Here is a 27,914-nt window from a genome sequence, read left to right as displayed (position 1 = left end):
TACATACAAATCGATACAAAACTAGACATTCTTTTAGCCTAAGATTATTTCTTACAGTACATTGTAACAACATATTATTACAATTATTATAAAAAATATTATTTACCTAGCAATTATTAAAAAAAAATTTTTTAGTTTTATTAGAAAAATAAAAATAGTTGATATATACACTATTGTATTAACTAGTCTTGTAATAGGATTTTAATTTTACACATAAGTATATTTACCACAATAGTAACCATATTTTATTTACATTTAACTGCCACCAGGTGGTGCTTCTTCTCCCATTTGTGATCCACTTGCATCTCCATCTTCATTGCCTTGATCATCAACCGCCTCACCAGTTAGCGCTCTATATCTCTTTGTAATTGCTTCCCAATCTGTAATATTTTCTATACGTGTTGCTGAATTTGTAAAACTCATTTGTGATCCTAACGGACTTAGATGAACAACACTTAAAGTGACAGAATCTATAAATAGAAAGTAAACATAAGATCATAGTAAAAGACTAAAAGTAAAATTATAAATAAACAATTTTTCTAACATAACTCCATAATGTTTTGTATTCTTAAAATTATTAAAATTTAATTGCCATTTAATATGCTACAGAAATAATAATCATCTTCATAATTCTAGTTTCCTTAACAAACAATACATCATTTTTCATTATATTATTCTTATCAAATTTTAAACTATTTATAGAATATAGAATGAAATACATTTCCATTAGGAAAACATCTACAACTAGAGGGAAGTTATATTCATGATGAATAGGACTACATTCATAACAGCCATTGCTATGGAACAGTAAGCAATTTGTGTGCATGATGAAGTATTTAAATTAACTTAAATACCATTCGCAATCTGACATCCAATTATCCCAATAGAAATCTATGTTTAATAATTAATTAAATGTGTTAGCAAAAGATAGTAGAAGTAGAACAATAAAATCTGACAATGATGTAACTGAAATTTTCTAAAAATTTGCAGAGTTTAAAATTCAATTCCTTTCCAGAAATAAAGTTAAAAAATTATTTCTGCTTTTACAACCTTTACTTATTCATTATCTTCTTATTTATTTATCTAAAGAAAAATAACAAAAAATCTATAGATTAATTTGGTAAACCAATAAAAAATAAATAAACATTTCTTCTTACTACTGTGATAAATCTATTTATTTAATACAAAATTTACTTCATTTAGTTGTATAAGCTTTTCCTAAAATATAAACAAAATAGATGCCAGAACTTTTAATTTTTGGCCTCAGAGACAAAAAATATTAGAAAACATAAAGTTGGATGGAGTGTTTTTCATTTCTTTAGATATATTACAACAGTTGATAAAGTAAGAAAAAAACTAACTTTTATAGAATGAAAAATCTAAAAAATACAAAACTTAAATGGCAATAATTAGATATTTGGTATATATTGCAGCAACTGAATACTTATGGAGAGGTAAAATTATTTTCAAAGAATAAATCTGATGATAATGAGTTTTCTACTATTCAATGATATCTCTCATCTCTTGTTTTTCATTTGTGGTTGGCCAAATGCAGCTTTCAGACTACTGAATAGTAACCAAAATAGAATTATTTATGCATGATATTTTATAGATTCTTTATTTTATTTTAAGTGTACATAAATACTTCCTTTTCTCACTGTTTATTTATTACATGATACACAAATACAACTTTTACAAGTTTTTGTCTATAAAATCTTTAAACCGATCTTACATATTTAAGATATAATTAAAGGTTTAACAGCTAGTAAATCACCATCAAAGAAGATATAATTTGAATCTAAAGAATAGGGGCAATATCACATGATTATCAAACGGAATTATGAATTGTATAGGCTGACTTAAGATCTAGACAATATGATCAATTTCACTAGTAAAGAAGAACCACACCAGGCGAAACATAAACTTTTATTATTCTGGGAATTAAAATAGCTCATTAATTACTACAGTTAAATTGTATGTGATCCAAAACCAAAGAATAAAGATGTTTAACTGCTGTCAACAAGACTACAAATAAAAAAAAAAGAAGATGTGTATCTGCTCAAGGACTACAATCTTTACCCCCAATAAGTCACTAAACATGATTAAAAAAAAAAAATTAACTACGCCAAGTCTGCTCAACACACACAAGCGTTTGACAAATGATTGTCACAAAAATATTTCAATACTACCTAACAAGATTGAGAACTATACCAGGTTATTTATATAACTCAAAAAAAAGATCAAAACAATTAATCAACAAATGAGATTTAAGGAGATGGGGGATATATGGCCATGATTTAAGAAATATTCTGCAGGCAGTTCTTATAATCATTAATGAACAAATCTAATCTCATTTTTCATGTTTAAATTCAATGTAGTAATGAACACTCTTGAATTCTTAAGGAATTCAAATCCATTACCAATGCACCCATTATTAAACTCAGGTATGAAATACCAATCCTCAAACCCAAACAACTCATATCCTTCACAACAGCTCTTTAAGTTATGTCGTCAGTGTAGTCAGCCAAAGTTTTACAAGAGATTGATTGGGCTGATCAAGAGATATTTCAAGTATTTTTATAGTTGCCCCAGCGAATCTACGCGCTTTGACATCACATGCTGACATCTCATTATATCATTGTTTTCCAAAACATTAATTTTGCGTTAAATTAATATTTTTATTTCATTGTTTAACTTACAAACTATCGCCCAAACAACACATTTATGTTGTGTGTTCAATTCTTTCCACTTAAGTTGATTACATGTATAAAAATTCTTAATTACTCAATCTTGTAAACAATAACAATTCCTTAACCAATGACAAATGCTCTGATTGGTATTATGTACACACCTATAAAAATTTATACATGCTGTTAGAAATGATGTCTTGTGTCATGATTATAATTAGAGCTGTCATTCGTAGAACACAATGTGTGTGTAAAGAAATAAACTTTAGTCCAGTTTATATCATGTTCAGTGAAGGTATTCAGCAGCATCTTTTTGCGGTCATATTATTTTGTAATTACTCATTGTTTTTAGAAAATTTTTTGTAATATATTATTTTTTGTTTTATTTTTGTTCGTGTGTTATTAGTGCGGTTTGTTATGGCAGAATTTAAATCCATATTTAAAAAAAAAAACACTTGTCAAGCACGTGAAATTATCAATAATGTTTATAATTTTATGAAAAAAGAAGATCTAAAAATAGATAAATTAGCTGACGACAAACATATAATTGGCATTCAAAAATGTGAAGAAAGAACTGCTGCTGCTTGTGGGATATCAAGAACACGGGTCCAAAATCTCAGAAGAGAAAAAAAAGACATGATTCTTCAATCAGCATCCCAATCATGTTGATTTTTTTTTTTTTTTTTTTATTCTATCATATAAAATTAAAATAAATCAGTGTAAAAATATGTCCAATTATTATAAAATCCTGTATTCCATGGTATTAAGAAATTTTTTTACAATATATTTTACTAATCATAGATTTTAATAAAAAGATGTATAATTTGAAAAAAATCTGAATGGCTTTCATTCAAATATTTTATTGACATTTTTACAAAAGAGCTTACTTTTTTTTAGTAACGTTAGCTATGAAAATTTCACATAGTATTAACTTTTAATCAAGTTAATCCATGACATAAATGGAAGGTTTTCACTTATGTTAAAACATTATCAACACAGTTTGAAAAGCCATCACATGTAATCAGAAATATTTTAATGTTAAAACGAATATCCCATAACATCAGATCTCTCATTACACTGTAAATTTATTTTGATTTTACTTCAAAGTAATAATTTTTTTTTGATTTAAAAATAATTTCCCAGTATTATTCTTGTTCAACAACAAATGTTTTTTCATATTAATTATTTGAGGTATTATGTACACAAACTATCTTAATACGTCAGTGGCAAAACATGATGTAAAACCAAACAATTAACAATAATCTTTTTTTTGGTTCAAGTTAATACTGTCAACAACTTGCATTAATGGAAATTACTATACCCAATTACTAATCAGATTCTTCTCTCACCAACTCGTTAACTATTTACCTTAAATATTTCAAAGATAATCATTACAATGAGGGAAAATATTATCGTCAAAAAATAGTACAATTTTGTCTTTCACATCTTACATATGTGCCATGTTGAAAACTAATAAAAAAAAACAACATGTGCCTTGTTTTTAAGTCCTACAAATCCTACAAACTGAAGGGGTTATAGTTGAAACACCAAAAAACTCATTTTAGAATTTGATTCTTCAAATTATTTCATCATAAACACAGTATTTATTGGGTAAAGAAGAAACAAATGTTGCTGTAGAGTATACAGTATAGATTATTTGTCAGGGAATAACCAACATAATTACTGACTTCCAAAAAAAAACAATTGTTCCAACCTACTGATGTTTCAAACCTGTTAATAATTTGGAAGTGATAAATATTTTAAATAATACATTTTTACGAAAATCTACTGAAAGATTTGAGTAGTAGATACTACAATTTGAAATTTCAAAGCTATTTATTCATCAAAAACCTCATCTGATAGTGTTGAATACATTTAAATGAAAGTAAAACTTTTCTTAACCTTTCCTTATAAATTTGGTTTGTATGTCATACAAATAATAATTACATCAGTAAATTATATTAAGTAATTATTTCAGAACACAAGCAAAGGTTAAAAATTAAATAATTATCTTTTATTACAAAAATAAATATTTTCTAAATAAAACTTTAAAAAATAAAAATGAATACCTTTAGGAGCAACCTGTCCTTTCTTGACTTTTGCCAACCATTTTTGCCCCATTTTAGTCCGTGCACTGACTCTGGTTGATCTTTGTACACCCATCATTTGTACTAAACTTGGCCTCTTCCTCTGACTCACTAAAAAAAATTAAACAACATAAATTTTATGGATTAATTTTGTACAATAGCCTAGAATAATAAAGTATTACTCAAATAGTGCCAATAATCATTTGGGACAATTACTGAATTACAACATTCAATTTAAAGCAAAAGAATAAAAAAGGTGACAAAGAAAAAAGAAGTTCTAAAAGTGATTTTTTTCATACTTTAAAGGAAGAAGAGTTATAAACATTGAACAGTGAATAAACTGAAAAACGAAGAGTAATACTCTGTCAGACTTTTATCAAGACATCAGTATTTCATCTGCATCATAAAAATATGATGTTATCATTAGTATTTAATGAATAAAACTCCTTTCTTCTTATTTTTTTTCTTCACTTAATCTGTCAGTGAGATAAACTGATGAATGTGCTTTTCAAGGCTTTATGCTAAAGTTATTTCTTTTACATTTTTTTCTTATGGTTTAGACAATGTAAAGTGTTTCAGAGGTAAAAGTGGTGAATGGTTTCTCTGATAATATGTTCACACAAGAGCCAGATTGTAGTGAACACATTCTTTAACATCGCCCGTTTCTACACATACAGACTTTTCAAGAATATGAAAATAACAACAAAATAAGTATAGATCTAATGAAAGTATTTATTAACTCATTGAGTGCTCATTACTTTCCATCTCCTGGACCCCAGTACTGAGGTAATATTTTTATTTTTAAGAACTAGATATCAATAAATAATGTCTAAATATCTTCTGTTTGTTTGTTATTTTTACCTTCAGTAACTTAATAAACAGTTTTGTGACCAATCGGTCTCAATAGCATGCCATCCAAATTTTGATGAGACTGATCACTCACATACTAGTTTACATAATATTCAGTTTATTATTATAAATAATAATCATAAAACTTAAAATATAATGAAATTACCATTAATTATGATTATTAGATTTATGATTTATTCATTTTCTTAAGATTTATCTATTTATTATTTATTTAAGAAAAAAAATAATCTTTTTATTGAGAATATATATAATATTTAATTAAATTGTTCGATTTACAAAGAACATCAGCTTTCAACTCACACATCCTGTAGGTAACTAAGATGAAATTTCTGTTGGAGTAGAACTAGTGTCACTGCTTTCTGATTGACTGTTTTCACTGTGTTGTATGGACAAAATATTATAAGAAATATCTTTACGTTTATTTCTACCCCATCTCTTAATTTGAACTGACATGAATCTTCAACATCTGAATGATCACTGTCTGATGAATCAAATTTATAAAATTCAAATACAGAATCACTACCTTCAAAGTCCAACCACGCAGTATTATACTTCACACTCGAATGAACAATTCCACAGAATTAGCTAGGATTCAACTGGCATGCTTATCACCAGACAGGACCAGAATATCGCAAGTCAACTTGAGACCAGCTGATCCCATAGGAAGGTAGTGGTGTCAGCAGCAATGGAGCCAATCAGTCTCAAAAGCAATGAACGTGTTAAGTGTATTGTGACTTAGCACACTGCTAACAAAGCAATGTGTTATGCATCACTAGAACTTCAACTAATAATGACTCTCTCAAAATAGTTAAGACTGCGATGATCAGTACTTATACATCATTTTCATTTTTCCTTTTGTTATTATAAATGCTGAGACAGCAGAATATGAAATAGACTAAAAAGGGTAGAGCAGGTGTATGTTGACCATACAAGTCAGCCCAGTTCATTGGAAATGAAATATTAACATTAAATAACTTTATGGAAAAAAAAACTTAATCCTATGCATTTATATTATTTATCACGTTGGATTAGAATATGCTATACTAAAACCATGAATAATATATTTTTTAAATTAATAATTTTTTTTTTTTTAAATTAATCAATTAAAATAATGATCCATTCTGGTAAAGAATAATGAACAATATAAAACCTATATAACATTATGCAAATAACAAAATCAAGTCAGCAGGAATAATAACTTACATTTCTTCTTGCACTGCTGTAGTATGTACACAAGCCATGTTGTGACAAGATTAATAGGAGATGGTGTAGTTGTAGTTCGATGCATATTTCGAATCAGCTTGGCTAAACCATACTTCCACTCTATGTCGGATTGTGCCTAACATTACATACAATTTATAGTCATTACCATTATCATTAAATAGTTACCCTTAAGCCTACGTTATTGAATGCTTGAGTATAAGCCAATTAACTAGTTGTCCTGTATTTATTGATCCTGTAAGAGCATTTATGCAAATTTCTTTTGCCTTTTCTCAATCAAAACTCGAATAAAAAGAAACAAAATAAAAAGAATTTTGATTGAGAAAAGTAGTCACGTTTTATAATCAGTTTGTTATTTTTGGTGTTTTATAATTATGAGTGAACTTAAGTCTACCGTAAAGAACAAAACTAAACGGCAGGCCCAGGAAATAATAAATAGTGTGTATGAAACAAGAAAGTAATTGATCCTTTTCTGAAATCAGAAAAGGAAGATAAATATCTGATTCACCTTAAAAAATATGGAGAAAGAACAGCAGCTACATGTAGGATGTTGCAATCCCAAGTTCAAAGAGTGAAAAAAGAGAAAACGCGGTTGCTAGAAAAATTAGTCAAAAATAGGGTGAGAACTTCTTTCTCTATTCCAATAAAATATAAACCCCATGAAAAGCCTGTAATGGGACTAGTTAACTTTGACAAGTGTGTGGTGAGACGGACTATAAACGAAATTCATAATCACCGGCAGATGGAGAAAAAGATAATGTTAGCACTTAAATATGCCATTGGTTATTCTTGAAAAGAGATGAGTTTAATAAAAATAATAAAAGAATTGGGCTTTAGGTGGAGAAAAACCAAAAATAACAGAAGGTTCTTATTGAATGACATAACATATGGTTTAAGAATATTCAATATCTAACTGCCGTAAAAAAAATTTAGAACCAAAAACAGGATAATAGTGCCTTTGGATCTCAATGAATTATATATAATCTTCTCACACTATAAATAAATTGTGGCATAGTGATTCAGGTGATGGGTAAACGTTCCTGTTTCAAAAGACTTATGGTGCACATTGGAGGAGAAATGGGTTTTATACCAAATACCTTACTAACTTGGCAAGCAAGTTTAAAAAGTAGTGATTACAGAGGTCAAATGAAAGCAAAAAGTTACTTGAAAGGAACAAAAGCAATACTAATTCGAAACCTTCCCAATAATTCTGTGATAATTTCTTACAACGCACCCTATCACAATGCCATTTTAGAAAAATCACCAATTTCCAATTCAAGAAAAGAAGATATGATAAAGTGGTTGCAGAAGTCCTCATTCAAACTACAGTTAGACGAATTGGTTAAAGCAAATAGGGAAAATTTTACTGACTAAGGCTATGAGTATCCTGTATAATGGTGTGTACAAAGCAATTATGCTATATGCGGCACCTGTTTGGGCGAATAAACTAAAATTTAAAAGCTATTGGGATATATTATTAAGAGCTCAATGCTTTATATTATTAATGGTAACTGGAGGCAATCTTGGTGACTGCAGGCATGAAACTGATGAAATTTAATTGCTCAGAGAAGCAGCAGTGTTATGTTGCTAAGAAGTGAGGTGATTTGACTTCTTGTAACCCACTGGCTTGGTCTAGTGGTGAATGCGTCTTCCCAAATCAGCTGATGGAAGTCGAGAGTTCCAGCGTTCAAGCCTTAGTAAAGTCAGTTATTTTTATACAGATTTGAATACTAGATTGTAGATACCAGTGTTCTTTAATGGTTGGTTTCAATTAACCACACATCTCAGGAACAGTCGAACTGAGACTGTAGAAGACTACACTTCATTTACACTCATACATATCATCCTCATTCATCGTCTGAAGTATTATCTGAAAGGTAATTTCCAGAGGCTAAACAGGAAAAAGAAAGAAAGGTGATTTGACTTCAGAAAAAATTTGCAAGATAATATGGCATGGCAATGCTTTATGGCAGACCAGATGGAATGAAGCAGAGGGTAGGCATTATATGCATGATCTCTTCCAAGATGTTGGTTTGCAGGGCGGCCCTTCGATTCACCCTAACAAGTACATGATGAAATTTCTTTCTGGTCATAGCACCTTGCAAAACAGACTACAGCGATTTGGCCTGGTGGATTCAGGTGTGCGTCCAGATTGTGCACAACTAGATGACGCATACCATGTGATTTACAAATGCGCAAAATATGAACTTTTGCGTAAGGAGACTATTTTTTGCTCAACATTATTAGGATGACATTAGATCTCTGTGAGAATTGGAAAAACTGGGCCCAATGGGTAATAATCAGTGAAAATTTCATCCAGTACCTCGCAAGAGAACGAATTGCCAAGGGAATTTAGGGTTCCGCCTGGTCTTTCCTGTGTCTTGGTTTTGTTGTTTTTGTGTTTAATGGTTTGATGTTTTTGATGTTTGATGTTTTTTAATGTTTTGTTTATTTAGTTTTAATTTTAAGTCTGTTTTTATTTCTTGTTTTGTGTTATGTTATGGTTGCATGTTGAATTCAACTTCTAACCTATCAGGTAAGCGTTTTAATTTCCTTGTTTTGTTATAATTAGTTCATTTCCCAGTAGTACATTGATGGGAATATCACTTGTGGTATTCACATTGGTGGCATCCTGATTGAGGCATGAAAAGGCTGAGAGATGCCTTTTGCCAGGGTTCTGAAGATGAACTCCAGTAAAACCCATAAGGGCTAGGTACAGACGAGGTGGCGTGGCGACCAAAACTGCTACATGGAAGGTGTCTTCCCCTACAGGGTCATAATGTCTACGTGTTTGACAAACTTTTACAAAAAAACAGGACATCACACTCTCCAGCTATATCCATACCATCTGGATTTAATCCTATTGAAATGGTTTGGTCAGAAGTTAAAGAATATGTAGTAAATCATAATGTAACTTTTGATATCAAAGATGTTCAGTGCTATATGAAAATAAAGTGACTGACATAAATTTAAAAAAATTGGAAGGTGTATTATGATAAAGTTAAGGAAACAGAAGCTGAATATATGCAACAAGAACATATTATTGACAATATTATGGAATCATTTATTATTTATTTACAAGGTAGTGAAAGTGATAGTGATGATTCTGATGACAGTAGCCTTGGAAATTCTAATATTTCTTTCAAAGTGGAAGGTGTTTACTCTCTTTAATCAGAATAGTTTTATTTTGTTCTAACATTTAAAAATAATTAGTCTGTTGTAGTTTCAGATTCCATTATTTAGTGTATTTTGTCATTAACTTACGTTAACTTTTGTATATCTGTTTGAAAATCAAATTGGACATCAGCACTAGATGAAGGTAATACATTTTGATTTACAGTTATACCATTTTATATGTAACCCTACTAATGTACAATTCCCAGCTTCAAATAAGCGCTTCTGTAATTCTTGTCACATTTTACATTTTAAAAAATGCAAAATAATATATCTTTTTGCAGAAAATAATTTGGGATTAATTAAAAATTTTTCAGCAAACCAATTAAATTTGACATAATATATATATGTGTATACAGAGTTATCCCAGGACTTTCATAACCTATTCTACCTGTGAAAGTAATGGAAAAAGTTCATATAAACATATGTCCTAAAATGTGTCCATCTCATATAAGATGGACACATATGTCTATCTTATATGTGATGAGATGACGTGAATGATGTGAACTTTTATTTTTAATATGACATCATTTAGTCAAACAATCTTTCTTAAAGTATATAAATTCACTACTACTACTACTACTTCTACCATATAGGAACACTTATTTCATTAGGGCTAGTGCCACATAAGCTATGTTAATACACTAGTCATTAACATTTTAACCATATATCATTGCAGACTCCTTGAATGCAATATGAAGATACCAATCATCAATACTTTACAATTCTAACAATTCCATAGTGATTTATTTATTTCATTATGGTAACTAAAGTCTTACTTAAAGGTTTAATTATAGCTATCATTTCTTCTATTATTTTTTTATGATAATGATGTTTGTTTTAAATACTTAAAATATACTTTTTATAATAAACATTTAAACTATACTAACATTTTATACAATAAATATTTTTTTACTTAAAATGTTGTTTAAAGAACTGTAAAATTAAGTTACGTATTTACAACTGAATCTGATACTGCAATATAAAAATACATGGAAGGAAAATGAACTGTCTGAGTCATTTACAACATGATCCTAAATTGAGTAAATAAAAATAAATTTTGAAAATTTCTACAATATAGATAGAATACATTATCAAGACTTATTGATTAATAAATGAACTTAAGATAATTATTTAAAGTTTCAGATTTCACAACTACTTTATTTGTTGTTTACTTACAATGCTATACATATTAGCATAGAACAGATGCAGATATGGTATAATAAAGCTGGTTCAGAACAGGAAAATGATAACAATAGCTATTAAAAAACACAACTTAAATGATAGAAACTTCAAGGAACCTAAAAAGATAATAATTCAGCAATGCAGGTATGACATAAAACTTCTGGTACGTAACGAAAAGGTTTTAACGGGAAACAGAGTGAAAATTATATGCAATAAAAAAAAAGTAAAAAATTAATATTTATAAAATTTACCTGAATTCTCTGATAAGTGTCACTCATCATAGCAATCAATAGATTGATAAGCACGACAACTGATACCAACATATAAACACCAAATACTAATTTAAACAAATATAAAGTCCAATCGGGTTGAGATCCAGCTTTTGTTCTCAGAGTTTCTGGTGTTGTCTGACCAAACAGAGCGAAGAACAGGAACTCAAATGCTTGTGTAGGCATCATCGTTACTGAAATAAAAGAAAAAAATTAAAACAATTATAATATAAGTTAAGGAATTAAACATAAGATTCAATTTGATATTTTTAATTATAAATCTGTTTTATTAAAATTTATTATAATATTAATATTTTAAATTTTAAACATAAAATGCATTTCATGCAGTAAGCAGTTTAACATAATTATATAATACAAAAAGAATCATTAAGTGGTAAAAGACTTATAAGCACATTAAATTAGCAGTGGGTTAACACGTAATGAAGCAATCGCACAATCATATCACATATAATTATTTTACAGTTACTTTTGTTTACACAATAATTACAATAATTAATTCACAATAGTCAATATATTTTTTTCAGAATGACCATCCATGATAAGTTGCTCATGTTTCAGATCTTTCTTTATTTTTAAAATAAGAACCGGTAGAACTTTATACAATTACCAGTAATAGTAAATAAGAAGATATTTACCATAATAAAGCTAACAAAGTAAGAAGAGCAGGTGAGAAAATGTTTTTCCTCATTGTTATAAAATAATTGTTACAATGTAAAAAAAACTTACACTTAGATAAGTATAAAAAAATAAACTTATCTATAGGAATTAAATAGAGAACTTAAGAAGAAATTACCTGAAGTTTTAATCTTACTGATAATTCTTCATTGCACTAAGCTTTACATTTCAAAAATAAGACTTTAAAAAGCACATTAAAAATGCTTTGTTTTAACCTAAAAAGACTTTAGTAATGATCTAAAAGATAATAATAATAATTTATTTTTTAATTGAAAATCAGTAAAAAATCAATTTTTATAATAAATTTATTTTTTATATATAAATACCAGTATGTCAATGAAAATCAAGTGTTACACAAACACACACGCGCGCGCGCGCATTCACGGACTCGACCGCGCGCAAACAACAAATATACCGGTGGTCAGTTTAAATTGAGACATACATATATCTCAGAAACTACACATTTTAGGAAAAAATGTTTCCTACTAAAGTTTTTTTTAATTTTATGGGGAAATACGTTCACAACCTATGCAGTCCTTAATAAGGTCAAATAAAGGTCATTTCAAGGTCAACTTAATTTTTTTAAATTGGAACCTGTATTTTTTATTGCAGAATCAAATTCTTTGCAAAAAAAATTAAAATTTCATTTCAGACTTTTTTCTAAAATTGATAGTTTTTTAGTTATTCATCTTCAAACATGCTGTAGGCATATAAATTGGTGTTTTTAGTTACAATAAGTTTGGCCCAGCTGACGATGTTAAATTTTTAATTAAAACAAATTTAATTTTTAAATAAAAAAACAATCAATGCTAATGAAGAAGAAGAACAAAATAGGTTAAGCATGTAAACACCACCGAACCTTTTAAATTAGCCGTCATTTTTTTATTACTTTGTTACTCGCAAACTATTAATAAATATTAATTTTTTTTAATTTTTGTTTATTGGAAATTATGGAATGATTTATAATTAGAGAAAAAACTGAGGTAATTTTACTTTACGGGATGTGTCACCGAAATGCTGGCAGTAGCAGTATGTTGAGACTAGCTTTGTATGCTCTACGATTCCCCGGCATAAATACTTCTTTTGTGTACAGAATTGTAAAATAGTTTCGTGATGCTGGAAGTGCGGGGGTCAAAAATAGGGCCATCAAAATATTCTGACAGCAGGAAGCAATGAAATAGCAGTGGCTGCAGCGATCATTGTAGATCCTCATGCTAGTTCAAGAAAAATTTTGTGTGATTCCGGGATATCAAACACCAGTGTTTTGAGAATATTAAAATGCCTGAAATTCCAACCATACCATATTTCACTTAATTAAGAGTAGTATTTTGTCTATGGATCTGGAAAAAGTGCAGGAAGATAAAATCTTTTCTTAATGTTCTATTTTCCGACGAATCAGGTCTTACTTATCATGGACCTGTAAACAGACAATATGCATAATCGGGCAGTGCGAAATGCACGGTGGCTAAGGGAAGTAGAACATCAACATCTATGGACTGTCAATGTTTGGTGCAAAATCATAGGCTCTACATCAATCGGATCGTATTTTTTTGATGAAAATTTGAACGGAGAGAAATACGCAGATTTTCTAGAAAATCAGTCGCCTTTACTATTTGATGAACTACTCTTGGAAAAGAGAAGAACAATGTGGTTTCATCATGATGGCTCTTCTGCACAATTACCACCAGAGAAACTTTGGACCGTGAATACAGTGATCGTTGGATTAGTCAAGCTGGTCCTGTTCACTGGTCTGCTCATTCCCCCGATATTACTTCAGTAAACTTTTTTTTATGGAGTTATCTTAAAGAAAAGGTTTGCCTAGAAGTACCAACTATCCCTGAAAATATGAAAGATCATATAACAAATGTTTGTAGAGATATCAGGTGAAAAACTCAGTTAAATGTTCATGGATCATTTTTAGAACGTATCAAAAAAAGCATAGAAGTAGAAGGACACCAATTCGAATAATTGTTGCTGTAATTTATGTATAGTAAGTTTTTGTAATTATTTTAATTAAAGAACATTAAAAAAAACTTCAAGTATCAGTCATTCATTAAATTAAATATTTTTAAAGAGTCCACATAAATTAACTGACCAAAGCGTGCAACACATGTAGGCTGTGTACCATACCGGCATGTACTATTTGATTAAAAAAATGCATTAAAATATAATGCATTACGTTTTATCCATTAAAATGGATAAAGAATATGTTATATTTTAAAAAAATAAGTTAACCTCGAAATGACCTTTAATTGAGCTTATCAAGGACAACATAGGTTGTGAATGTATTCCGCCTTGAAATGGAAAACTTTAATAGTAAACATTTTTTTCCTAAAATGTGTAGTTTTTGAGATATAGATATGTCTCAATTTAAATGGACCACCTGGTAATATATTATATATACCACTAATTATATATTAAATATACCTGGTATATTTAAGTTTTATTAAATAAACCATCTAGTTCAGAATATTGAGATAAAACTTATCTTACCTTAATTTTTCATGAAAGTACTTTCACAGGATCCTGCATCCTCAGTGATGAAATAATATGAATAATAATTGAAATAAAATGAATGAAATCAAATCAAATGAATGAATAAAATGAATGAATGAATTAGAGAGAGATATATGATATACATCTTATCTCAATATTCTGTACTAGGTAGTTTATTTACTAGAATTTAAATATAATTTAACAGTGCAGAGGAATAATATGAATCTTAAACATATTAATTTCATTAAATTAATATATATATAACCTCGGCACTATCAACAGCTTTTATCATAGCAGCCATGATTGAGAACAAAGTCAAGCCCATGTTGAAGAGGAAATGTCTGGGATGGCAGAGGAAAGACGTGCTTCTTCAAGACAACACTTGACCTCATACAGTACAATTGATGCGGAAACTATTGGCAAAGAGGCTTGGGACCTCCTTACAGCCTAACCTTGCCCCTTTGGATTTTTATCTCTTTGGTCTGATGAAAGAAACTTTGCGTGACATCAAGTTAAACAACAACGAACGAACAAACAGGTAAAGAAAAAAGTACAAAACTGGCTTTGAGATCAAGGTAAAGAGTTCTTCATTGACAGAATAAGAAGACGCGTAAAAAGATGGGACAAGTGCAGAGAAGTTGGTGGGGATTACATGGAAAATTAGACAAAAATTTGTTCTTATTTAATGAACTATTTTTGCTGTATAGCTATTTGTTTAATTATTGAATGACCCTCACAAAGCAGCTGATAACTGAATCAATTGTTTAAACTCATTGTACCAATTGTTTTATTTCTATTGAAAAAAAATTACACATAATCCCATTTATACATGAAGCTATTTCTATTTTAACTTAAGTAAGTTATTAAAAAATTATAAAAATACAATGTAATCATAAATTAATAATGGAAGTTATAAAAGATAACTTTCTTTAATATAGTTTTAAGAACTGTTATTAATTTTTTTCTCTATTTAATTACTGAAATAAAACAAATGTTTTTTAAAAATAAATAATACTTATGTTCAAATAGATAAATTAAAATTACAACCAATCGTACAAATGAATATAAGTTAATAACTCCAGCTGGCTGGTAGGATTTAACACATTGTTTTTAATGTAACAGAGCAAAGTAAACTGGCTGATACAAATGTCATGAAAATTCAGAATGCAGTACCAGACCTTCAATATATCATCAGAATTATTATTTACATTTACATTTTGAATCTGCAGAACAATTTCTATGTTGAGTACTGTTTACCTTTCTTAGCTTCATTCTTTTATTATATGTTGATGCGTTTTGGAACCACTCTGTTGTTGTAACTTATTATACTGGTACTTTTAAATTTCTATTAATTTTTATGTGGCGTTTACTTAACATATAAAAATGCCTTTGTTTGACATCATCCCTTATCTGGCCTTCTTCATGTTTATTTATTAATAATGGTTATACTTCACTTTTAATTTTATTTATCTATTTGTTGTTTTCAGTAAATTGATGTTCACGAAAATGACATCTGCTTGCTTGTTGATCTGTTCATTTATGTTCAATTATGACTTTTTAATTTAAAGATTTCTAAATTTTCTAAAATGTTTATTTTTCTTACTTTAATACAATTGTGAATTAATTTCATTGATTCTTCCATTTTAATATGTAATTAGTATGTCCTTCTTTTATTAAATGCATTGCATAATTAGAATCTTGTTTTTGATTTTTAAAAGATCTCATGTATTCATTATATCTTAATTTTAATTTTCTTCTGTCTGTCCAGTATATGTTACATTGCATTTACATTTTACTTTGTATATACCATTACTGTTACAAATATTTTTTTCTGCTGTATTACTAATAAAAATCTTTTTTAGTGTATTATTTGTATTTATAGCAATTTTTATATTATATTGACTAAAGAATTGTTTAATTGGGTACATTTCTTTCCTGGTAAATTTACTCCATTCAAAGGTTTTTTTATCATTTGTTTCATTTCTATTTTTATTCATTTTTCTTATCATTTCTTTTTTGTATCCATTATTTTCTGCCTATTTGAAAAATAGTATTTAAATCTTTTTATATGCTGGTTTCTTTAATGGTAATTTATGTAGTCTATCTATCACGTATATAAAAGCCACTAATTTATGCTTCATTGGGTGATTCAAATCACAAGCTATGATGTTTTCTTTATAACTTTCTTTTCTGTGTATTTCATAATCTAAATTATTATTACCATTTCTTTTTATTGTTAGATCTAAAAAATTAATAGTTTCGTCTTTCTTTTTACAGAACAAACTCACTAATGTGGAATTTCAAAATCAAGATTTAATTAAGTTGGTCATATGATCTTCAGTTTTATGAAAATTTAAAATAATTACCAATATTAAATAAAATAAACCAATTTTATTTTTAAAAGCCAGTATTTTGGTATTATCAGAGTATATATAATTAATTTTCTGAAAATTATTGTTATTTCAGCTGTTATTAAGGTTAGATAATTCTTGAGTAAGAGCGAATAATATAAATTAAAAATTTGTTTAAATAATTTAATAAAGAAAACAATAAGATTTAATACTTAAATCTTGTAATTATAAATAAAAAATTAAACAGTAAAAATAATTTATGTTTAACTTAGATCAAGCATGGTCCTATTAAATATGTTAAAGATAATAACCATAATGGTTGTTGGCAATATACCACAAACCATTCCCGAAATGACATTAACATTCTTCTCAAAAATAGCAAGTCCCATGCCAGGTTTACTATGTAAGTGACAGTAAAATGATGGGCTTAAGTTTAGAATTATTTTATTCTATCCATTTGGTTCTTTTCTTTTTTTTTATCTATTAATTTAATAAAGTTGTAGTTTGGGAATTCCCTGTTGCCTTTTCCATTGATTCAAATGTACAGTTGCATATTCAAATTTCAAGTCCACCAAATGCTGGTAATATTTAGTTTTCCGCAAGTGACACCTTTATTTAATTCACCATGGAAATTAATTTTATAGTAAATATCATTAATATCAAAAGAAAGCAACTCTGAGAGGTGCCTCTTGTGCCTTAGTGCGTTTAATTCAATACGGCCACAAGAAAGCAACAATTTGTTGCTTTCTTGAAATTAAATACGTTAATTTGTTGTAAAACAATACATTATATATAGGGCTTTCAATTCTACAGGGTAATGTAGCATGGTCCTGTCAAATCCATATTGTCAGATTTATATAGAACACCAGCCAAGGAGAATTACTATGTAAAAACGTTTTTACAACACAAATAGTGAGATCTGTACTTCTTTATAACAAATTAGTATTTTTTATAATCCTATCTAGGATCTTTTTACGTTTAAATTATACATTTCAGTATTATATACTTTTTTTTAATTACATGTACTTATTTAAATAGAATAAGCATTTAGATTTATTGATTAACTCCTTCCCTCTGATGAATGTGAAAGTTATTTAGAATATCCTTACCAAAAAGCTGTTTTTATAAAGAATGTAATAATATTTTCTATTAAAAAAAAAGTAAAAAATCAGCATTGGCCATTATAGTCGCAGTACAGTGCATGTATGCAAATATACACAAATATGACATATTACGTTAATCTCTATTATCTACAACATGTACACATGGTAAAAGGACTTAAATTGGACTTAGTATATATACATGCCATTGCAGAAATATATCAACATTTAAGCAGGCTGCCTGTACAAAAGTGATCACTTAAATGGTTAATTAAAGCATATTCACAAAATGCAAAAATAAAAAATAAAAAAACAAAACAATGATTACATAAACACGGTTTTTAATATCATCAAAATGCCAACTTATTAATATTAGTACTGCATAGATTAATCTGGGTTTATAAAAATTAAATAAATATTTTATTCAGTAATAAGGCTGTTTCACTTTTACACCAAATTAGTGAACTGTTAGATGAAAATTATAAAAAAAACTTTTGTATGTTGCCTTGTTTGTTAGAGGTGAGGTGAAGATTTTGTTATTTTTTAAAAATAAGTTACTGTTTTTTCTTAGCTGACAACACATTTTTAATTGTGCTGCCTTAGTGACTAAAGCTCTGAAATAAATATATTTACAGCTTGTATTTTTAGAGATTATAAAGCATGTAGCATTAAGCACCAACCCATTATACCAATTACAGTTATATTACACACAAACTGACTAAGTATTTTTAAATAGATTTTATCATTCCTAAGCATGAACAATCTTCTAATTGCAGGTTGTGATGTTAACATGACTTTTCCAGTCTTCTTACAACATTTTACATTCAAGTTCAAAACACTAAGCTAAACGTATGTAATTTTACAATTTCTTTCTTTTAGGCAATTTTTAATAAAATTAACTAAATAAAGTTAACTAAATATGTTTTGGAATCTGCTATGTAATACACAACTTCCCTTTATAGAATTTTAATAATGTATTTACATTTACCTATCTTTTTAATTCTTCTCAATACTTCTTTATAATAATTTAAATTTTCTGTTTTAGAAGTGATAGCTGATTCTCAAAATACTACACTGAGATTTTATAAGCTAAATATTTATACAGCCACAATAATTTTATAGCATAAATTCATCATAAAATTTTCACTGCTATTATGCCATTGCTAGGAAAGCCATTACTAATTTGATTATCCTCATCAATGCTATGTTACAACTTTTTGAAACAGGAAAAATTTTAATGAAATTTTGTAAAGAATACTTATTACCAGTCACAAATACTTGTTATTTTAATGAATCATTCTAAATACAAACCTTTTAAAATTTTGGTTGTGTGTGTGTGTGTGTGTATGTGTGTGTGTGTGTATGTGTATGCACATTCATGAAGGGCACATGAACATATATACTTAAATTCTATTAAATAAACCATCTAGTACAGAATACTGAGAAAAGACATATCTTTCCATAATTTTTCATGAGAATACTTTTGCAGGATCCCACATCCTCAGTCATAATTATAATAATTTTGTTATTGCATAATAAAAATCAAAAAATAAAAATACTAAAATAATGAAAGTTGCATATTAATTTAAATGAATGCTGCTATGTGTTGGAGTTTTTATAAGATTGTCTCCTTCAAACACTGACGATTTATCAAACTGAAATTTTGATTGTACTCATAATTATATATGTACTATTTTTCTAATATATTTAATTTTGTGTCATCTTTATTACTTTCTAATATTTCTAAATTAGTATTAATATCAGAAATAGAATTTTTATTGTTTATTAGATGGTCAGCCCTATTAGATAAATCTAATTCAGTATTTTTCTAATTTCTGTAATGTTCAAGAAATCTAGTTTTAAAAAAAATATTTGTTTTTCCTATATAAATACGATCACAATCACTACATTTAATTTTATAAATTCCGCACAGATTGTTACACTACTGCTCAAAATGGAGTGTAATGTATTTAGAATGTATGTATGTACAGTGTATGTATGTTTGTTCCACCATAGCAGCTCAACAGCTGAAGCAATTCATTATGATTTACTATAGAATTAAATTTACGTTAAATAAAATGATATTAAAAAAATTTTTTAAATTTCTTTTTAACAATAATAAAAATGAGCTTCCCATGGGGACTGCATGCAAAGCTAGAGTGGTGAGGTGATATGAGCACCTTGTGTGAGGTGAAACCAATCATTACCATTTACTATATCAAACAACAACCGAATAAATGGGGTACCTCCGGGGCACTGTTTTGGAAGATGTAATGGGATGCTCTTATAATATCTCTGCAAAAACAATCATCCAAGTTTCAAAATTCAAACAGGGTATTTGTTAGTAGGTTGTAACTTTTGCTTGCATCAGGTACAACTTCGATCTAACAGATCACAGTTTTTCAGAAATGTTGTTATATTTTTGCAAACAATCTTCCTATTTTCATTTATTAATGTGATCTCATTTCATTTATGTTAATAATATTCATTTTTTGCCTAAACAGGAGTGCAAAGTATTTAGGGTGTAAGTATATATTAATGTATATTTTACTACTGTAGCAGTTCAAATACTCCACACATAATTGTTATCAGCATACTCTTTTTTTTTTTTTGGTCTTCAGTCATTTGACTGGTTTGATGCAGCTCTCCAAGATTCCCTATCTAGTGCTAGTCGTTTCATTTCAGTATACCCTCTACATCCTACATCCCCAACAATTTGTTTTACATACTCCAAACGTGGCCTGCCTACACAATTTTTCCCTTCTACCTGTCCTTCCAATATTAAAGCGACTATTCCAGGATGCCTTAGTATGTGGCCTATAAGTCTGTCTCTTCTTTTAACTATATTTTTCCAAATGCTACTTTCTTCATCTATTTGCCGCAATACCTCTTCATTTGTCACTTTATCCACCCATCTGATTTTTAACATTCTCCTATAGCACCACATTTCAAAAGCTTCTAATCTTTTCTTCTCAGATACTCCGACTGTCCAAGTTTCACTTCCATATAAAGCGACACTCCAAACATACACTTTCAAAAATCTTTTCCTGACATTTAAATTCATTTTTGATGTAAACAAATTATATTTCTTACTGAAGGCTCGTTTAGCTTGTGCTATTCGGCATTTTATATCGCTCCTGCTTCGTCCATCTTTAGTAATTTTACTTCTCAAACAACACAATTCTTCTACCTCCATAATCTTTTCTCCTCCTATTTTCACATTCAGTGGTCCATCTTTGTTATTTCTACTACATTTCATTACTTTTGTTTTGTTCTTGTTTATTTTCATGCGATAGTTTTTGCGTAGGACTTCATCTATGCCGTTCATTGTTTCTTGTAAATCCTTTTTACTCTCGGCTAGAATTACTATCATCAGCAAATCGTAGCATCTTTATCTTTTCACCTTGTACTGTTACTCCGAATCTAAATTGTTCTTTAACATCATTAACTGCTAGTTCCATGTAAAGATTAAAAAGTAACGGCGATAGGGAACATCCTTGTCGGACTCCCTTTCTTATTAGGGCTTCTTTCTTATGCTCTTCAATTGTTATTGTTGCTGTTTGGTTCCTGTACATGTTAGCAATTGTTCTTCTATCTCTGTATTTGAACCCTAATTTTTTTAAAATGCTGAACATTTTATTCCAGTCTACGTTATCGAAAGCCTTTTCTAGGTCTATAAACGCCAAGTATGTTGGTTTGTTTTTCTTTAATCTTCCTTCTACTATTAATCTGAGGCCTAAAATTGCTTCCCTTGTCCCTATACTTTTCCTGAAACCAAATTGGTCTTCTCCTAACACTTCTTCCACTCTCCTCTCAATTCTTCTGTATAAAATTCTAGTTAAGATTTTTGATGCATGACTAGTTAAACTAATTGTTCTGTATTCTTCACATTTATCTGCCCCTGCTTTCTTTGGTATCATAACTATAACACTTTTTTTGAAGTCTGATGGAAATTCCCCATTTTCATAAATATTACACACCAGTTTGTATAATCTATCAATCGCTTCCTCACCTGCACTGCGCAGTAATTCTACAGGTATTCCGTCTATTCCAGGAGCCTTTCTGCCATTTAAATCTTTTAATGCTCTCTTAAATTCAGATCTCAGTATTGTTTCTCCCATTTCATCCTCCTCAACTTCCTCTTCTTCCTCTATAACACCATTTTCTAATTCATTTCCTCTGTATAACTCTTCAATATATTCCACCCATCTATCGACTTTACCTTTCGTATTATATATTGGTGTACCATCTTTGTTTAACACATTATTACATTTTAATTTATGTACCCCAAAATTTTCCTTAACTTTCCTGTATGCTCAGTCTATTATACCAATGTTCATTTCTCTTTCCACTTCTGAACACTTTTCTTTAATCCACTCTTCTTTCACCAGTTTGCACTTCCTGTTTGCATACTCTAATTATCCTATATTAAGAAGCAATGTTTGTCAGCAATGTATCTTTTTGGATCATGTTTTTTTGATTTTTAATATTTATCTGTTGTTTTATTGTTATTGTTAGTTTTGTTTTTTAAATATTTTATTATGTGGTTATTAGGTTTATATGCTAGTTTAAATAATTCTTTGTTGATAAGTTTTATTAATGTGATATTAGTGTATAAATACTGTATGTATATTTTTTCACTCTTTCGTATTTTATTAAGTATTGGTTGTAAGGTAATTAATTATATTGTTATTGTGTTTTGATGATAGGTTTTTAAGTATTATCAATTAAAATAGTTCATATTAATTTTCAACTGCTATATATTTTATGATGTTTATTTCATTATAATACCATTATATATTAACATTATTTATATTTATTTATTTAAATAGACATAAGTATCAATGATTACTGAAGTAGTGACAAACTGCAGTGTAGTTAATGTAAATATTAAATACAAATTAAATGAAAATGCATTAAATTTAAATGCAGTATACTCCAACGATGGCTTTTTATATACCACTAAACATTTCTTGAATAACCCAAATAAATCACTACAGTATTCCATTTTTTAAACCTTCCACAGCTTTTTTCTGATAATTTTATGAGCACCTTTGATAAATCTACAAATAAAATGCATGTTTCATAGTTACATTCTTAAGACCTTTTTCAACAATTTGCTTCAAAATGAAGTCAATTTCTGTAGAGGCTTTACCTTCTTTTGATGTCAGATTTTTCTTCAATTAAATTCTTCAACAAAAACCTTTAATTTCAGAATTAAAATTTTGAAGATTAAGAAGGGCAATGCCTCAGTAATTAGATACCTATTTTCCTCTTTTAAAATAGATTGATTTCCAATCATGTGAAATCTTTACTTATGTTTTGCCCAACGTACAGGTAAAATAAGGTTAAGAAATCTTTAAGAAGTTATTTTTCTTTATTTTATTCATTAAGAGTGGAGTAGAGAAGGATTATTTTACATTAATGTTAACAATATGCTAGTATATCCTTTTTTTATTGTAACCTTTACAGATCTGAGGAATATTATCATAAATTGCATTACTGTTTAAAAAACAAAGTATTCCCTCTGACCCAAACATACTATTACATAATATTAAAGTTCAAGCAGCAACAGCAATTCATGTCTCTGTCTCTAAATCCAACCTTAAACGAGCTTATAGAATGTTTCTCTGCAATTAGAAGTAATGAAAGATCCTCAAGGGCAGTCAAATTCTAACCACTTATGTCTCAACTCCTAATCATTTGGATTTGATTCTAAAGCATTTAATAAACGTATAAAAGTAACATACAAATATTATACAGAATAAAATACAATGAACAGGATATTTTTATACAATTTTAAGTCTTCATAATAAGTAAGCTATGTATTATCTAATTATTTAAATGCATAAAATGTACCTATACACTTGAAAAGTGTAAAAATATAGTGCTAATTAAAAGTTATAAACCTTGTAAATTATTTAACAAAATCATAAACAAATTAATCTAAAATTGATAAATTTTAAAGCAAAAAGGAAATGAAATACTTACTGGAATGTTTATGATTGTAATATATAAATTGCTACATGCAAGTAAACAACATTACAAACATTACCACAAACAAACTGATGAAATATATATATATACATGTTTATTACAAATATACAGCAACAAACAGACACAAATATATAAATTACTATATTCTACAAAATAAACAATTATTTGTCTTGTTAATAGTGATAACATCCATAAATCAACTAAATACTACATTAAAATTTTAGTCATAAATCCCAAAACAAATTTTTTCACTTGCAATTAAAACTTTTAATGTATTTCATCATTTAAATAATATTGATCACTTCCAGTTAGCACAACTTAATACTACTTACATGATGTACATGCTTTACCATGTGAAATCATCATTCCTTGGTTTTGTAACAATACATCCAATTATTTTTTTTGTGATTTTTTTCATAACCCGTGGTAATTTTTTTTTTTAAGCAAAATACATAAAACAAACTAAACGGGTAATCATTAACAGTGTTGACAACATAAAAACTGCTCATCTAACCAAGCTTACTTTCATAAATGCCATTTGATATTCAATAGATGAAAAAAAGTATTTTTCAAATTCACTTTAAAAATAAATTCTACTTATTTTTAAATTTAAAAAAAATTCTTATATTCTGGATTATTAGACTATTGAAATTTATTTAGATTTTACCAATTAAATGAATACTACTGAAAAATATATATTAACTGATTTTGCTTGCATTCTACCTGGTACCCACTCTTTGTCTGTTGTTGGTACGGAACGCTCAAAATATTTCTTAAGAAGGTTGATTCAATTTTATTTGCTTTATATCTTCGCTCAGGAATTTTTTTTCAGAAATGCATTTCTTAGTAGCATGCTATACAAAATTGTTTCTGCCAGAGGAGTATGGAGTTTAGAGTGAAAAGATTTCCCCTATTAATATTTAAAATAATATTTGCTTTTAATTTTTATCCATTGTACCTTTTTTTTACTAAAATGCAACTGCAATGATTAAATCAAAAATGTTCTTTCCGTAGGAATTGGGGATGAAATCTTTGCACTTTTTTTTAAAATTATTCCTACCATAATTTTTATACCATAGTTTTTCAAATTTAATGTTTTCATTTTCTCACCTAAATTCAAAATTTATTTGCTAGTAAATGATACATTACTTCAATTGTACTAATATTCTGTACAAGTTGCAACACCATAAGGGAATAGTACCTATACTCAGTACAGTAATTTACACCTCAATTGTAGATACCCATGTTTAATGCTATAATCCCATGTTTATGCTAGATTTTTGATAAAAACTCAAATTGATTCCTTTATTGTGTGTGTATGCCACATTATCAAATGATATTAATGAAAATGGCTGACTAAATGTAATGTTATTCTTCAGTGAAGTAACTAACAAACCCAGAAAAAAAGAAGTAGCTTTACATAAACATACCTTTCAAAAGTAGGATACAAACTTGTTCACTGATTGTCAAAAAAAGTTGGAATCTAGTAAATGACTCCTAGTAAAACAAAAATGTTGTAATTATCAGATTTAATTTGAGTAAATTATATGGTCCATTTTTATAAAATGTATATATGCATACAGAAATTGCTGTTATAAATAGATTCATTGAAACATTCAATTAGTAGTTGGTGTAAGGTAAAGGTAAAGTTTAATCTTTTTCTCACTCCATAAGAATGAAATGAAATTTTATTGTTAAATTTTCAAAAATAAATATTTGCTTCAAGGAGAAATTATTTGGAAAATGAGTGAGAATCAGAAAACTCTAATCCAAAATGTTCAAAATGTGCAAGACTATATAAGAAAGCAAGTTTTAGTAAGTTATCAGTAGAAAACATTTAAGGGGCTTTATTGGTGTCTGGTTAAACTATGAGGGGAAAAAGGGAGACTTTACTTGGTGAATTTTTTTGTGTAAAACTAGTGATGAAATGAAATTGTACATGCAAGCAGTAAATTGATCAAGAAATGTTTTAATTTTTTTTTATTCAATTATGAAGTGAGCTATAACTCACCCTAAAGCTATAAATCATCATAGAGGGACAGAGGACATGTTTTATTGATACACCTATATTTACATATGTGTTACAATTTATAATTTTACCAGATACTTCATTAAAACCTATACTTAAATATATTAGCAATTACTCTCTCACAGAGACTTGAAAGGGGTTTGTTTTTTCTTCACTAATATTAAGAGATTATGTGTGGCTTATTGACAAGAACTAGTGAGGAAATATTAATTAATATTCTAGCAAATACCCAAATCATAATATAAAAAAAAAATAATAATATGAAAATAAAAAAAAATATAATTTTCACTATTGAATATCAGTAATACAAATGTGTAAGGGAAAAACAAATCCAGTGCAACAAAAAACATCACATCAGATGACAACCACAAACAACCCAAACCACAACATAATCATCAAACCGCATTAACCACTTACAACCGGGTTCATCAGGCCTGCGACAGCCCCTTTTCTTCGAATATCGTGAACATATCTCAACACCATCTGGTGTTGGATTCAATACTGATTGTAGTTCTGTTGTGTTATTATCTATTTACAGACAATGTAAAGAAAATAAGTTATTTTAATACTTTCAATCATCTTTAAATTAAACATCTCTCACATGAAAAGCATAGAATTACATCATCTATTTATATTATTATTAGATAAGATCTGTAAAATCCAGTTTTATTTTCATTAGAACTTTTTATTATTTTACTAATTAGAAATCTACTAAAAATTAGTATATATGTGACAAATACACACAAACTCAAAATAACAACTAAACAATAAACTAGAGGATATTTAAATTGAGGAAGTTTAAAAAAATCAGTAGACGTATACAAAAGTAAACACCTTCATAACAGCAAAGCTAGGAGTCAAAGAATCTATTTAATAAAAGTTCAAAATTACTCAGCAATATTATTTCTTATTTAACTGGTGATAAAACTAATTCACGTGCAACTGAAGTTCAAATGATAAATTTACTTGGGCACTGTTTCACAGATCTGGAGCAGCATATTTATAAATAATACAACTATCCACTATACACTGTAATAAAAACATATAATGTCTAAAAGTTACTTTTACTGTAAATTAAATATCATTGTAAACTTGGAAGTCTTGCATTTTTTATGTTTAATGTATCAAAAGCATTTTTAAGATCAAAAATGTGCTAACATTTTGTATTTTAATACAATAAAATGTAAAGAAGATTTACTATCACTTATACTGTTGTCATAAAATATTTTTCCATTCTTTTCTGATGTCCCAGTTGATTCTAATGTCCCAGTTGGCTAACTTACTGTATCAAGGGCTTGAGCAGAATGTTCTTACCGTATTGTTTCTGAGTGAAAGCTCATACAAAATCCGATGTTGTAGGTTTTACAGTAGGTGAAGCGAGAAGGGATCTTAATAGCTTATGCTTTACAAACTATGTCATCTTACTTTTCAAAAGAATATTAGTAGAGCTGCATTGACATTGACAATGCATTGATGGTAGAGCTGCATTGAAAATTCAAAATTTCAAATTCTGTTTTTCTATATAATATATTAAACTGGCACAAACAATCTGCTCTTCTTGGTTGAAAGTCACTTGATTTACTTATTTTAGCATCTACTGAATATGTTTAATACGAGTATTAACATGTTACACAACCTAATTTAAAATATAGTAATTGTACAATTAGTTTATTCATGAAGTACTATAATAATTTTATAACAAAATTCATTTTAAAAACCTAATTTTTTATTAAAAAGTAGTGCCCTAGATAA

At 28.2% G+C, this 27,914-nt stretch overlaps 1 protein-coding gene across 1 annotated transcript in view; it reads right to left on the bottom strand.

Annotated features, from left to right (window-relative positions):
* Positions 1-255: 255 nt before the first annotated feature.
* nompC (no mechanoreceptor potential C) overlaps positions 256-27,914 on the bottom strand; it is a 243,395-nt gene continuing 215,736 nt past the window's right edge. The window contains exons 24-28 of the mRNA XM_075369639.1: positions 26,580-26,690; positions 11,476-11,687; positions 6,848-6,983; positions 4,757-4,885; positions 256-470 (exon numbers count right to left, since the gene is read on the bottom strand). Coding sequence (XP_075225754.1) covers positions 256-470; positions 4,757-4,885; positions 6,848-6,983; positions 11,476-11,687; positions 26,580-26,690 — 803 coding nt within the window. The remainder of the gene's footprint in view (positions 471-4,756; positions 4,886-6,847; positions 6,984-11,475; positions 11,688-26,579; positions 26,691-27,914) is intronic.

Source organism: Lycorma delicatula, chromosome 6 (genome assembly GCF_047948215.1).
Source record: "Lycorma delicatula isolate Av1 chromosome 6, ASM4794821v1, whole genome shotgun sequence".
Lineage (NCBI taxonomy): Eukaryota > Metazoa > Arthropoda > Insecta > Hemiptera > Fulgoridae > Lycorma > Lycorma delicatula.
This window is presented reverse-complemented; position numbering and strand designations above follow the sequence as displayed.